Below are 15020 nucleotides of genomic sequence, written 5' to 3'. Positions count from 1 at the left end.
TAGCAGATATTGGGAATTAAATGTCCTTCAGTTGGGAATGCAAGCTGGTGCAGCCACTCTGGAAAACGGTATGGAGCTCCTCAAAAAACTAAAAATAGAACTACCTACGACCCAGCAGTTGCACTACTAGGCATTTATCCACGGGATACAGCTGTGCTGTTTCAGAGGGGTACGTGCACCCCAATGTTGATAGCACTGTCAACAATAGCCAAAGTATGGAAAGAGCCCAAATGTCCATCGATGGATGAATGGATAAAGAAGATGTGGTCTGTATACAGTGGAATATTACTCGGCAATCAAAAAGAATGAAATCTTGCCATTTGCAGCTACGTGGATGGAACTGGAGGGTAGTATGCTCAGTGAAATTAGAGAAAGACAAAAATCGCATGACTTCACTCATATGAGGACTTGAAGAGGCAAAACAGATGAACATAAGGGAAGGGAAACAAAAATAACATAAAAACAGGGAGGGGGACAAAACAGAAGAGACTCTTAAATATGAGAACAAACAGAGGGTTACTGGAGGGGTGCTGGGAGGGGGGATGGGCTAAATGGGTCAGGGGCACTAAGGAATCTACTCCTGAAATCATTGTCGCACTGTATGCTAACTAATTTGGATGTAAATTTTAAAAAATAAAAAATAAAATAAAAAAAATGTCCTTCAGTAATGTCTTGGCTAAATAAAGCATGGGCTACCCACTCATTAGAACATTGTGTAATTTTAGGATACCAAGAACGAGAGTGCAAGTATATTTTTGTTCAAGTGTAAAGCTTTGTCCTGTTTCTCGGTGCATATGAAAGTGATGTTTATGGTATATTGTAGTCTGTTCAGAGTGTGCAATAGCATTATGTGTGGGAAACAATGTATATAACTTAATTTAAAATTTTGTTGCTAAAAGATGCTGTCATCTGAACTTTCAGGGACTTGTGATCAGTGGTCACAGATCACCATAACATATGTAATAATGATGATGCAAAAGGTTTAAGTCCTGTGAGCGTTACCAGAATGTCGCACAGAGATGCCAAGTGAACACATGCTGTTGGACAAAGTGGTGCTGGCCGATTTGCTTGGTGCGGTTGCCACTGCCTCTCATAAACGAATGCGGTTGTCTGCAAAGTTCAGTAGAGTGAAGCACAGTAAAATGAGGCGTGCCTCGATTTGCCTTTTGAGATCTGCGTATTTATTTCACTTAGCACAGTGCCCTTCGGGTTCGTCCGTGGCGTAGCATGTGACAGGAAGTCGTCCTTTTTGAGGCCGAATGATACTCCGTTACGTGTTTCCCCATCAGCGGACACTTGGGTTTCTCCCAGCTTTTGGCTACGAACGTGGGTGTGAACATACCTTTCTGTGACTGCTCTCAGTTCTTTTTGGAACATACCCAGAAGTGGAATTGTTGGATCCAGTGGGAGTTTTATTTCCGAGTGTTTGAGGAACGGCCATACTGCTTTCCACAGGACTGCAGCGTTTCACCTTCCCAGCAACAGCTCACAGTGGTTCCGGTTTCTCCACATGCTTGCCAACAGTTGTTATTTTTTGTCGTTTCTGTTCCTGATGGTAGCTGTCCCAGTGGATGTGAGCTGTGTGGTTTCCTGATCAGAGCTGTATTTTAACTACTTGCACAATCTAGCCTTCTGATGGATGTCTCGGGATAAGGGTGTGAGACTTGGAGGTGCCTGCCTTGGGTTAGGTTTGTCACAGGGAAGAACTGACTTACTGGCTTGAATGTGGTGAGAAGATATATGTGTGTGTACACACACACACACACACACACACCAATCTTCTGTAAAATTTTGAGAGGTGATGGGAAAACAATTTATTTGACTTTCAGTGAGAGTTGACATGAGAATGACTTTTCATTTGGAACCTAGTAGCATTGTGGACGGAAAGGAGAGGAAAGAATAACTCCTTGATCTTTTGAATTTTAGATGATGGGATTATCGTTGTGGAAATAAATAAATTGCTGCCTGGCCGGGCAGCATTGGAAATATGGGTACTATTATGGGTGAGAAAACAGGTCTGGAAACTTGTTTTTGTGAGAGCCGGTGGGAGAGATTTCATAGTATCTATCTTTGAAACATTTATTTCCTTTAGAGAAAATAATCTGATAAATTTTTCCTTCTTAATTTTTTACAGCTCTTGCAAGCTTAGGATATGAAAAGAGCTGTGTGTTATTCAATTGTGCAGCATTAGCTAGCCAGATTGCAGCAGAACAGAACCTGGATAATGATGAAGGATTGAAAGTCGCTGCTAAGCATTACCAGGTATGCAGAACAGTAACCACATAATCAACACTAACTTGGATTAAATTGCAACTAACTTGTACTTAGGCTTATAGATGTCTCTTTATACACAGATACGTCCTTGAAAAGTAATGTACTTTTTAATGAATTGATTCACACTTTTGAAATCCCTAAACTATTTACCTATAGACCAGCTCTGTTTTTCCTCACTGTTGTATACCTAGCACCTAGGACAGTGCCTGGCACATAATAAAGGCTCAGTAAATGTTGGGAGAATAAATGATTGAATGTTTGAGATGAAGTTCTTGGTTAAGTCCCTTTTAAATAATTGATCTCATTAAAAAATTTTGTACAGTTGACCCTTGAACAGCGTGAGGGTTAGGGGTGGTGACCCCTTGCATAGTCAAAAATACACTGTAACATTTGACTCCCCTGGAACGCAACTACTAATAGCCCACTGTTGACTGGATGCCTTACTGATAACATAAACAGTTTAATAACATGTATTGTCTGTGGACGCCTGGGTGGCTCAGTCAGTTAAGCATCTAACTCGTGATTTTGGCTCAGGTCATGATCTCAAGGTTCGTGAGATCAGGCCCCGTGTTGGGCTCTGTGCTGACAGCATGGAGCCTGCTTGGGATTCTCTCTCTCTCTCTCTCTCTCTCTCTCTCTCTCTCTTTCTCTCTCTCTCTCTTTCTCTGCCCCTCCCCTGCTCACACTTTCTCTCTCTCTCTCTCTCTCTCTCTCAGAATAAATACACTTAAAAAATTAAAAAAACCTGTATTGTGTACATTTTATGTATTTTATATTGTATTCTTACAGTAAATATGTAAGAGAAAATACTTTTACAGTACTGTGCTGTATTTATTGAAAAAAAAATCCATGTATAAGTGGATCTGCGCAGTTCAAACCTCTGTTGTTCAAGGGTCAGATGTACGTTATTTAAATATATTTTTTCTTAAGAGACACAGCTAATATTTTACCATTGTCACCAAAGTTAAGGCCTCTTAGTAAGAAACTTCTAACTCTGGCTTGTGGAGAGGGCATATTTACATGTGGTCAGATATGTCATGTTCTCAAGCTAGCTAAATTTGGATTTTGGGTACTGTCACTAATACGGCGTCTTATTTGGTGGCAGTGTATTATTTACTCAGCTTTTCTTTTTCTTTTAACGTAAAGAATAAATGATTGCTGTCGAATGATCTAGTTCATGCTTTAGATTGTGTTACAATTTACAGATGTGCTCACATACAGTATTTGACTCTCAGATGAACCTCGTGATGCGTGTTGTATGTGTAATGCCTCCCCATTTGACACACAAGGGACTCAAAGGCCAGCGTGTTAATAAAGTGGTCCGTTGAGGTTTCAGGTTCTGATTCTAAATTTTATGGAATTCCAGAGGTGCTTCCTGTCTTCCATGGCTGTGGAATTTGCTTGTCCCAGAGGTGGAGTCTGATTTTTCCTGTTGTTTCAGTTTACAAGTGAGATTAAGAATGCTCTTCTAAGAAAGTGAGAGGAAGATGCATTTTAAGCAAACAACGCTCCAAATTGTGGCTTGCCGCGCAGTTTTCAGTGGGCATGGATGACAGACATACTTTTCTTTTTGAGCCTCTAAAGGGCCAATATTTTAAAATGTGAAAATGAAGTCAACTTTTCTGTTAACTGTAACTCAGCTAATTGGCATGTGATGATAAATTCCATTCTGTGAGTCGCCTTTGCGATTCGCAGCAGGCCACCTAGTGTGGTGGAAAGGGGGTGGTGATAGCAGAAGACTTAGATAGGCTTGTCTAGGCCGTTTGCCACCAGGAAGCTGTGTACCCTTGGCCGTGTTCTTCAGTGACCTTTGCCGGCCTCTCGTTCCACGTTTGGGACAGAGGCTGGGTCCCTTGCCGTTCCGGTCTGTGATTCTCTCGGTGCATTTAAGCAAGGTCGGCTCGTCGCTCCGTGCAGATACTCCAGTTTCATGCTACCTCGTGACTGCAGAAAACACGGCGTTCACTCTAACACACGATCTTCAGTAATCTCGACGCAGCTCCTCCGTATAACCCACATCTTCTAATCCCAGACGGATTTCTTTCTTTTTCCCAGGATCATGTGTTCCATAAAAGCAGTTATTATGGGTGAACCTCAGCAAAATACATTTCGGAATAAAAAAATCTGATGGGGATCACTTCACCAGGGACCTTTGAAAGCCAAATAGAAATCGTTATCAATGGATAGTAAGTGCTGTTCCTCAGATCACCTGTGCTATTTGAGGTTTCCCCTAAGTACAGCGTGTTTAATTGTGGGACAGATGGAATTGTTTGGGACCAAAGCAAGATCATTTCGGTACTAAAAGCTCCTTAATAATATTTCATCCCGACCTCTATTCTCATATTAGCCTTGGGGAAATATATCTAAAAATAAGTTTAATTTGTCCCATGAAGTTGCTGTATGTTTTGCTGCGGTTTACTCTTAATCTTAGTTAAATCTGTTCCTGTATAGTATTTTGGAAAAATACCCTTATTGTTTGTAGGTCATATGTTTTAGATCTGTAACAATATAAAAATTTAAGTATAGTAACTGTTCAACTGAATTAACATTTGAAATGATTTGTGTGTAACAGTAGAAAGTTAAGTCTTGCTGAGTTTACATAGATTTTAAAGAAGTTCTTTTTCTCCCCCTCTAGTTTGCTAGTGGTGCCTTTTTACATATTAAAGAGACAGTTTTATCTGCCTTAAGTCGAGAGCCTACGGTGGACCTGTCTCCAGATACTGTTGGGACCCTCAGTCTTATTATGCTGGCACAGGCCCAAGAAGTCTTTTTTTTAAAAGCCACAAGAGGTAATTCCGGTTTTTTCTCTATTTTGTTGCGTGTGAAGAGAAGCGATCAGCTTTTAAAATAGGAAGACAAGTGTACAAACTTGTGATCTCAGAGTTCATACTAAGTTATGATGTGTCGGATTATTTTATATATATTTTTTAATTACAATGGCCAATGTCCTATTTTATTCCAGATAAAATGAAAGATGCCATCATAGCCAAATTGGCTAATCAGGCCGCAGATTACTTTGGTGATGCTTTTAAACAGTGTCAGTACAAAGATACTCTTCCCAAGGTCAGTTATTGTTTTTGCAAATACTTGGTTATTTTGCATGTGGAAATACTTAGAGGTTTTTGTATAGAAGAAAAACGTTGCAAATTATGTTTTATAAAAAAGAAACTTGAAGTTTTAGGAGAGGCATTTGAAGAACATGTTGGTAGAAATAATTTTTTATTTAAGAAGCATGAAAAATTCTTTTGTATTTAAGGGGTGCCTCTGTCTCTACTCTTTACTGAACTTGTTTTTCCGAACTTCTTTCTGGAAATTTTTGAGCCTCTGCCTCCAGTAACTTTGTCACATCAAGGCACTGTGTGATTCTGGTTCATGGGCAGTCTGCCACAAGCATGGATACGCGTGCATGTTGAGTATTTGCACTTTTAATTATTGTCCTGTTTTCTTAGAGATGAGTCTTAAAGCACAAAACAGACATAAAGACAAAAGGAAAAGAAAGCAGGTTCGTCCAGGACTTTGCTTAGAATTAAGTTTTGCCAACAGAGATAGAAAATTGGGCTGCTGCTGTACAGCTAAGGAAAACAACCGCCTGCCTGCTGCCGCACATCAGAGAAAATATTAATTGTTTTACTGTAAGCTTTTCTGAAGTGGCATTTGAAAAGACTAGTCAGTGACGGTCAAACGCAAAGCATATGATTAGACTGACGCGTAAACTCAGAATGATTTAAAAGGAAACTTACAGATTGAGGGAAATGTAGTGCGTTTCAACTACTCTTTCAGAAACGTTCAGGTAATTCGTTTTGTCTGTATGATAATAGCATATGGTTTTTGTTACATGATCTTTTCTAGGAGAATTTATTGATTTATTTTATTGTTTTAAAGTTTATTTAAGTCATCTCTGCACCCACCATGGGGCTGGAACTCACGACCCTGAGATGAAGAGTCGCGTGCTCTTCTGACTGAGCCAGCCGGGCGCCCTGAATTTATTGATCTATAAGTCATTCAGGAAGCCTTGTAAATTATGAAATTGCAGACAGTTTTCGTGGTGAAGTAAAAAAGCATAAATACATCAACGGCACACACTAGTTTAGTCAGAGAATTAGGGATTGATGTGAGGGAATTGCTGGAGATTTAAAATACACCAAGAGGTTACTAGAAAGTTGCCCAGGACTCTTGGATGTTAATACTGTTACTCCTGAAAAGAGCCTTGGGATCTTCTCTCACCTTGTTTTCATCCGAGAGACTTCACGTTCGGCTGCACAGTGTCCCGTAACATCCTGTTGGGCCATTAGTTCAGTCGTGTCACCGAGAGAAGAATGGCACCTTCAAAGACTTGGAAACTCCCTCTGCAGCATTCCTGGTATTCCTGGAGAATCTCCGGTTAAAACACCAAGCTGCTCCAGCCTTACCTTGAGAACTGGCCTGAGTACAGTCTGAGATTTAGATGTCTTTTTGCCGTTTGACTAATAAAGCTCATAAGGTGTCTTCATATTCTAGTCGTAAAACTGGAATATCTGCAAGTAGTGATCCAGGAAGCTAGGAAGTGACTCCCTGGGAGCCAGGAAAGCGTACCAGGCGGTAATCCAGTGTTTGATTCTTTCCTATTTTTGTCTGGACAGCGATTGCCTAGTTTAAGTCTTGGATTTCCTGTGGCACGTACTCCTAAAGACAGTGAGGTTGCAGGCTGCGATTTGCCGTTTTGGAAGAGCATCTTCCGATATAAGTGCTTCTCGGTTCATATGTTTGGATCTTTTAAAATGAATTTTGACTGGAATCTTCTTCAAAACAAATTAGGGCAGAATAACACTTTATCGTATTAGATATTAACTTAGTGTGTTTGTTTGCTATGTGTTTCTGAGTATGTAATCTGAAATGTTAGTGTGTATACTAAATAGTCTCTCTGTGGCTAGAAATCATCTTTATTAAAAAGTCTCTTAGATATGAATTTAAGTGGGAACTTAATTTACTGTCTTTTGTCTTTTAAAAACACGATGAAACAGTCAGCTATAGAGCATTTTCATTAGTATATGTGAGTAATGGTGGTTTAGTTAACTCTAAGGGCTGGGTAAGGACTCCTAAGAAAGCTTCTAAAGCCTCGTGCTTGGTATTCCTCTGTGAATGTCTGTTCTCCTTCTCTTCCTAATGCATGCTTTCCTTTCTTCTTTGTAAACAAAATGTTGACTTCATGGCTTGATTGAAGACCTTATAAAAACTTAAATTGGCTTCACTTAACAGTGCAAAAAAAACCCCAAAAACAAAACCCCTTAATTTTAATTGGAAGAAAAAAATTGAATTCGTTGACTTCAGTTCCTGCAAAATCATGTTGTCTTCTCTGTTTACACCTAATGACTAACCTGTCTCTAAACCATTAATGGGGTGATTTCTAATTTCTGTCTCCTTTTCCTTTTTCTTCCTGCATCCCGTGTTGTCTGTGGTGGTTTGTGTGGTTGGACTCTCCCCTGGTCAGTATTTTTATTTCCAGGAGGTGTTCCCTGTCTTGGCTGCAAAGCACTGTATCATGCAGGCCAATGCTGAGTACCACCAGTCTATCCTGGCAAAACAGCAGAAGAAATTTGGAGAAGAGATTGCAAGGTTGCAGGTGAGTTTCTTGGAAATAAATACTTGAGTAACTTGGCTCTCTCTTTTTTTCCTTCGTGAGATTCCCAGGTTTGTTCATAAAAACCTTTTCTACTCATTGCCCCTATCAGCAGAGAAAAGTGATTGTTTTTATCCTTAAGTTTTACGTGCTGGGTGCTTTTTGAAGTCTTATGTTGTATCGAAAAAATTATGTAAGATTTTCATTCAGTTCTCTTATTTATCCATTTTTAAAATATTTATCTATTTTGAGAGAGAGCGTGTGAGCACACATGCGAGCGGGGGAGGGACAGAGAGAGGGGGAGGAAGAGATTCCCAAGCAGGATACGCACTGTCAGCACAGAGCCCGACGCGGGCCTCGATCCCACGAACTGTGAGATTATGACTGACCTGAAATCAAGAGTCAGACGCTTAACCGACTGAGCCACCCAGGTGCTCCTCCCTGTTTTAATATAGAATAGTCTAAATTAATTACCAAGCTGCTTAACTCGTGGCACACCCTTTGTCTGAATTGGCATATGCAGTTCCACCGCTAGGGGACGACAGTGTAATACAGCTGACCCTTGAACAGCCCCGGTTTAAACTGTGTGGATCCACTTATACACAGATTTTTTATAGAACTGTAAATCTGTCATCTCTTCTCCGTGGTTTTAGCATTTTCTTTTCTCTAGCTGACTTTATAAGAATACAGCATAAAAAGCACGTAACATACAAAATATATGTTATTTGTTTATTTTACAGGTAAGACTTCTGGTCACCGGTAGGCTGATAGTAATTAAGCTCTGGGGGAGCCCAGAGTTGTCGCAGATTTTCCATTGTGGGGGAGGGTGTGGGGCCACTAAGCCCTGCATTGCACAGGGTCAGCTGTATCTGTGAACAGATCCTGTAAACAGCAGAGGTTGGTGTTTTGTCCGTCTGTGCGGTTGTCCGTCCTCTCAGCATCGAGGTTGGCAGAAACCTGCTGTGAACCTGGGTCAATGTCATGAGAGGGGCAAGGGCTGTTCACAGGAGTCGTTTGTATTTTGAGTATTGGTAAGCAGGGGGTAGGGAGAGGACTGTTAGGGAATTGTAAATATGGCCTGGATATTAGAAGATACTCTGCAAGTATTATTTGGGAAGTCCAGATTAATTTGTCTTTTTATGAGAGAAGAACCCCAAGTCTTGTAAAAAAGAAAATGTGTGCTTACACTTCACAACGGACGAAATCAAAGAAAGGCATACTTTTTATTTATTTTTTGAAAAGCATATTTTTTTTTAATAAAACACAGATATTCCAACATATCTCATTTGTCCAGAGTTCACTTTGATTATGGTAGCTTAGATTCTTACATAAAAATGCTTCTGAAAAAGGGGTTTCCATGGGAAGGATTTTTTTCAGTCTAGCAAATTTAAAGTATTAGAAATTTAGTTTCTTTATTTTCTAGAATTCTAGGACTATTAGTTTCAAGTAAGCTCTTACTTAGTGTCTGTCTATTAAACCAGTCACGTAAGAGTTCTTTTTGAAATTTTGATATTTAAAGTCCCATGTGGAAAAAGGAAACTGTTTCAACCTTGAGCAGTGAGAGATAAAGACTTTTTCCAGTTACAGACGCGTAAGCGTTTGTAGCTTCAGTTTTATAGCGTTAGTCATAGGTCAGAAGTTAGCACAAAAGGGCCGTGCCTCTTTCTAGGCCTGAGATTTTGTTGTCGTTGCTTGATTTGAACTCAGAAATAGGCAAACAGAACAAATAGACAAAAAAAAAAAAAGATGACCAAGAAACCCTAATCTCTGTAGTCTGTGGCTCAAAGTACCCCATGAACCTGATAAAGATCATTACATGGTCCTACCGAGAAACCAGCTTTTCAGTCGTTGCTGTGAGCAGTGGGGAAAAAAAAAACATTGGAAATGTCAGGGAAATACAACACAGCAGATAAAATAACAGCAAAGTTAAGACTGTTGCTTGGAATTTACATCTGGGGCCAAGACAAATTGTGGCTGGCCGTGTAGGGCTCATGAGATGCCCTACCAGGATAGTGCCCTTTATTTGGCTACAGAAGCCTGTATACTTGATCATCTTGGTGGAATCCCTAACACTGACGAAGTGTGGCTTTGAAAAAGGCGTACAGATATATGGATACAAAAATGTGTCTCAATAGAATGGATGTGTGTCCGATTTATTTAATTCATTAATGAGGGACCAAGTAAGATGGTGAAACTGGTTTTGCAAAAGTATTGTTTTTTCTTAGTTGTGACAGCAGTTTGTAGGTTTTAAGGAGACTCTTCTTACCAGGAGATATGTGCTGAAGTACTTGGGGATGAAGGCTCATGGTGTCCGAACTTCAGTTCCAAATGATTCTGCAAAAAAGCCCCCTCCCATGTGAAAATGGTAAAGCAAATATGGCAAATTGGTAACAATTGTTGAACCTAAGCATGAGTCTTCTGTTATTCATGGTTGTTTTTCATTTCTCTTCTGTTTATATATTATCATTTTAAATTTTATTGTCAAGTTAGCTAACATACAGACTAGTCATGTCTTCAGAAGTAGATTCCTTGATTCATCAGTTACATAGACACCCAGTGCTCATCCCAACAAGTGCCCTCCTCAATGCCCATCACCCATTTTCCTCACCCTCATCAACCCTCAGTTTGTTTTGTGTATTTAAGAGTTTCTTCTGGTTTGCCTCGCTGTCTGTAACTTACCTTTCCTTCCCTTCCCCTATGGTCTTTTGTTAAGTTTCTCAAATTCCACCTATGAGTGAAATCATAGATCTTTCTTTGACTGACTTACTTCATTTAGCATAATACCCTCCAGTTTTATCCACATTGTTGCAAATGGCAAGATTTCACTCTTTTTCATCGCTGAGTGGTATTCCATTTGTGTGTGTGTGTGTGTGTGTGTGTGTGTGTGTATGTGTATGACTTCCAACAGTTATGATGGACATATGGACTCTTTCCATATTTGGCTCTTGTTGAAAGTGCTGCTATAAACGTTGGGGTATATATGCCCCTACAAATCAGCACTCCTGTATCCTTTGGATAAATTCCCAGTAGTGCTATTGCTGGTTCATAGGGTAATTCTATTTTTAATTTTTTGAGGAATCTCAACACTTTTTCAGAGTGGCTGCACCAGTTTGCATTCCCACCAACAGAGCTTAGAGGGTTCCCCTTTCTCCACATCCTCACCAACATCTGTTGTTTCCTGAGTTGTTAATTTTAGCCACTCTGGCTGGTGTGAGGTGGTATCTCTGTGTGATTTTAATTTATATTTCCCTGATGATAGCGATGTTAAGCATGTTTTCATGTGTCTGTCTGTCATCTGGATGTCTTCTTTGGAAAAGTATCTATTCATGTCTTTTGCCCATTTCTTCGTTGGATTATTTGTTTTTCAGGTGTTGAGTTTGGTAAGTTTTTTATAGATTTTTTGATACCATTTATTACATATGTCATTTGCAGATCTCTTCTCCCATTCCATTGGTTGCATTTTAGTTTCATCGATTGTTTCCTTTGCTGTGCATAAGCTTTTTATCTTGAGGAGGTCCCAGTAGTTCAATTTTGCTTTTATTTCTCAGCTTCCAGAAACATGTCAAATAAGAAATTGCTGTGGCTGAGGTCAAAGAAGTTGCTGCCTGTTTTCTCCTGTAGGATTTTGATGGTTTTCTATCTCACATTTAGGTCTTTTATCCATTTTGAGTTTATTTTTGTGTATAGTGTAAGTGGTCCAGTTTCATTCTTCTGCATGTTGCTTTCCAGTTCTGCCAGCACCATGTGCTAAAGAGACTATTTTTTTTTTCCATTGGATGCTCTTTCCTGCTTTGTCAAAGATTAGTTGGCCATATGTTTGTGGGTCCGTTTCTGGGTTCTCTATTCTATTCCATTGGTCTGTTTGTCTGTTTTTGTGCCAGACTGTCTTGATGATTGCAGCTTTGTAATACAGGCTAAAGTCTAGGATTGTAACGCCTTCAGCTTTGGTTTTCTTTTTCAACATTACTTGGGCTCTTTGGGGTCTTGTGTGATTCCATACAAATTTTGGGATTTGTGAATATGGAACCACGTTGATTGATTTGCGAATATTGAACCAGCCCTGGCAGCCTGGGAATGAATTCCACTTGATCATGGTGAATAACTCTTTTAATGTACTGTTGAATTTAATTTGCTAGTATCTTGTTGAGAATATTTGCATCCATGTTCATCAGGGTCTGTAATTTTCCTTTTTAGTGGGGTCTTTGTCTGGTTTTGGAATCAAGGTAATGCTGGCTTCATAGAATGAGTCTGGAAGCTTTCCTTCCATTTCTATTTTTTGGAACAGCTTGAGAAGAGTAGGTATTAACTCTGCTTTAAATGTCTGGTAGAATTTCCCTGGGAAGCCATCTGGCCCAGGACTTTTATTTGTTGAGAGATTTTTGATAACTGATTGAATTTCTTCACTGGTTATGGGTCTGTTCAAATTTTCTATGTCTTTCCTTTTGAGTTTTGGTAGTGTGTGGGTATCTAGGAATTTGTCCATTTCTTCCAGATTGTCCAGTTTGTTGGCATATAATTTGCATAGTATTCTCTAAAATACAAAATTCTGGGGGCACCTGGGTGGCTCAGTTGGTTAAGCGTCCGACTTCGGCTCAGGTCACGATCTCGCGGCCCCGTGAGTTCGAGCCCCGCGTCGGGCTCTGTGCTGACTGCTCAGAGCCTGGAGCCTGTTTCAGATTCTGTGTCTCCCTCTCTCTCTGCCCCTCCCCCGTTCATGCTCTGTCTCTCTCTGTCTCAAAAATAAATAAACATTAAAAAAAATTTAAAAAAGGAAAAAAAATGAAATACAAAATTCTGTTTGTATTTCTGTGGTGTTGGTTGTGATCTTTTTCATTCATGATTTTATCTATTTGGGTCCTCTCTTTCTTTTTGAGAAGTCTGGCTAGGAGTTTACGAATTTTGTTTATTCTTTCAAGAAACCAGCTCTTAGGTTCACTAATCTGTTCTGCTGTTTTTTTTAAATTCTATATGGTTAATCTCTGCTCTAATCTTTATTATTTCTCTTCTTCTGCTGGCTTTGGGCTTTCTTTGCTGCTGTATTTCTAGCTCCTTTAGGTGTAAGGTTAGGTTGTGCAGTTGGAACCTTTCTTGCTTCTTGAGATAGGCCTGGATTACAGTGTATTTTCCTCTTAGGACTGCCTTTGCTGGATCCCAAAGGGTTTGGACTGTCATGTTTTCATTTTCATTTGCTTCCATGTATTTTTAAATTTCTTCTTTAATTTCTGGTTGACTCATTCATTCTTTAGTAGGATGCTCTTTAACCTCCATGTATTTGGGGCCTTTCCCAATTTTTTCTTGTGGTTGATTTCAACTTTCGTAGTGTTGTGATCTCAAAGTATGCATGGTATGATCTCAGTCCTTTTATTTTTGCTGAGGGCTGTTTGTGACCTAGTGTGTGATCACTTTTGGGGAATGTTCTCTGTACGCTCAAGAGGAATGTGTATTCTGCTGCTTTGCGATGAAAAGTTCTGAATATATCTGTTGAGTCTGTCTGGTCCAGTGTGTCATTCAGAGCCATTGTCTCCTTATTTATTTTCTGCTTAGATGATCTGTCCATTGTTTTAAGGGGAGTATTGAAGTCACCTACAACTACAGTATTATCATCAATATGTTTACGTTTGCGATTACTTGATATATTTGGGTGCCTTCACATTGGGGGCATAAATATTTACAATTATTGGCTCTTCTTGATGGATTAACCCCTTAATTATGACATAATGCCCTTCTTCATCTCTTGCTACAGTCTTTGTTTTAAAATCTAGTTTGATCAGGGGCGCCTGAGTGGCTCAGTCAGTTAAGCCTCTGACTTTCAGCTCAGGTCATGATCTCACTGTTCGTGAGTTCAAGCCCCATGTCGGGCTCTGTGCTGACAGCTCAGAGCCTGGAGCTGGCTTCAAATTCTGTGTCTCCCCCTCTCTCTGCCCCTCCCCTGCTTGTGTGCTCTCTCTCTCTCTCTCTCTCAAAAATGAATAAATAACATTAAAAAATTAAAAAAAAAATAAAATCCAGTTTGTCTGACATAGGTGTGGCTGCTCCAGCTTTCTTTTGACATCCGTCTCCTCACTTTCAGTCTGCAGGTGTCGTCCGGTCTAAAATGAATCTTTTGTAGGCAGCATATAGATGGATCTTGTTTTTTTTATCCATTCTGATACCCTGTGTCTTTTGTTTGGGGCATTTAGTCTGTTCACATTCAGTGTTGTTATTGAAAGATATGGATTTAGTGCCATTGTGTTACCTGTAGGTTTCATGCTTGTGGTGATGTCTCTGGTCCTTTGTAGTCTTTGCTGCTTTCCACTCACAGAGTCCCCCTTAGGATCTCCTGCAGGGCTGGTTTAGTGGTCATGAATTCCTTTGGTTTTTGTTTGTCTTGGAAAGCCTTTACCTTTCTTATTCTCAGTGACAGCCTTGCCGAATAAAGGATTCTGGGCTGCATATTTTTCCTGTTCAGCACATTGACTATTTCCTGCCACTCCCTTCTGGCCTGCTAGGTTTCAGTGGACAAGTCTGCTACTATGCTTATGTGTCTCCCCTTGTAGGTTAAGGCCCGTTTGTCCCGAGCTGCTTTCAGAATTCTCTCTTTATCTTTGTATTTGGCCAGTTTCATTATAATATGTCACGGTGTAGGTCTGATTTTGATTTTGAGGGGAGTTCTCTGTGCCTCTTGGAGTTGGATGTCTGTTTCCTTCCCCAGATTAGGGAAGTGCTCAGCTATAATTGGTTCAAATAAACCTTCTGCCCTTTTCTCTCTCTTATTCTTCTTCTTCTGGAACTCTTAGGATACAGATATTATTTCGTTTCCTTGAGTCACTTAGGTCTCTAATTCTCCTCTTGTGATCTAGTAATTTCTTTTCCCTCTTTTTTCCCAGCTTCATCATTTTTCATAATTTTATTTTCTATTTTACACATTCTCTCCTCCGCTTCTTCCATGCTTGCTGTCACTGCATCTAGTTTATTTTGCACCTGATTTATAGCATTTCTTCATTTATTGTGACAATACCTTAGATCTTTGCTCTCTGCAGCAATAGATTCTCTGCTGTCTTCCATGCTTTTTTCAAGCCCAGCTATTAGTCTTAAGACTATTAATCTAAATTCTTGTTCAGATATGTTGTTTTGAGCGGTTCTCTGGCTGTCATTTCTTCCTGGATTTTCT

The 15020-nt window shown here is 39.8% G+C and overlaps 1 protein-coding gene across 2 annotated transcripts in view; it reads left to right on the top strand.

The window, feature by feature from the left end:
* PDCD6IP (programmed cell death 6 interacting protein) overlaps positions 1–15020 on the top strand; it is a 71208-nt gene that overhangs the window by 20160 nt on the left and 36028 nt on the right. The window contains exons 4-7 of one of the 2 annotated variants that reach the window (XM_019418603.2): positions 2135–2262; positions 4910–5063; positions 5237–5337; positions 7757–7873. In XM_019418603.2, coding sequence (XP_019274148.2) covers positions 2135–2262; positions 4910–5063; positions 5237–5337; positions 7757–7873 — 500 coding nt within the window. Of the gene's footprint in view, positions 1–2134; positions 2263–4909; positions 5064–5236; positions 5338–7741; positions 7874–15020 lie in introns of both variants that reach the window. The other variant, XM_019418602.2, reaches the window with a different exon arrangement.

This window comes from Panthera pardus, unplaced genomic scaffold, assembly GCF_024362965.1.
Source record: "Panthera pardus isolate Hobbes unplaced genomic scaffold, ASM2436296v1 HiC_scaffold_16, whole genome shotgun sequence".
Lineage (NCBI taxonomy): Eukaryota > Metazoa > Chordata > Mammalia > Carnivora > Felidae > Panthera > Panthera pardus.
The sequence above is the reverse complement of the archived record's forward strand: the minus strand, read 5'-3'. Positions and strand labels throughout refer to the sequence as shown.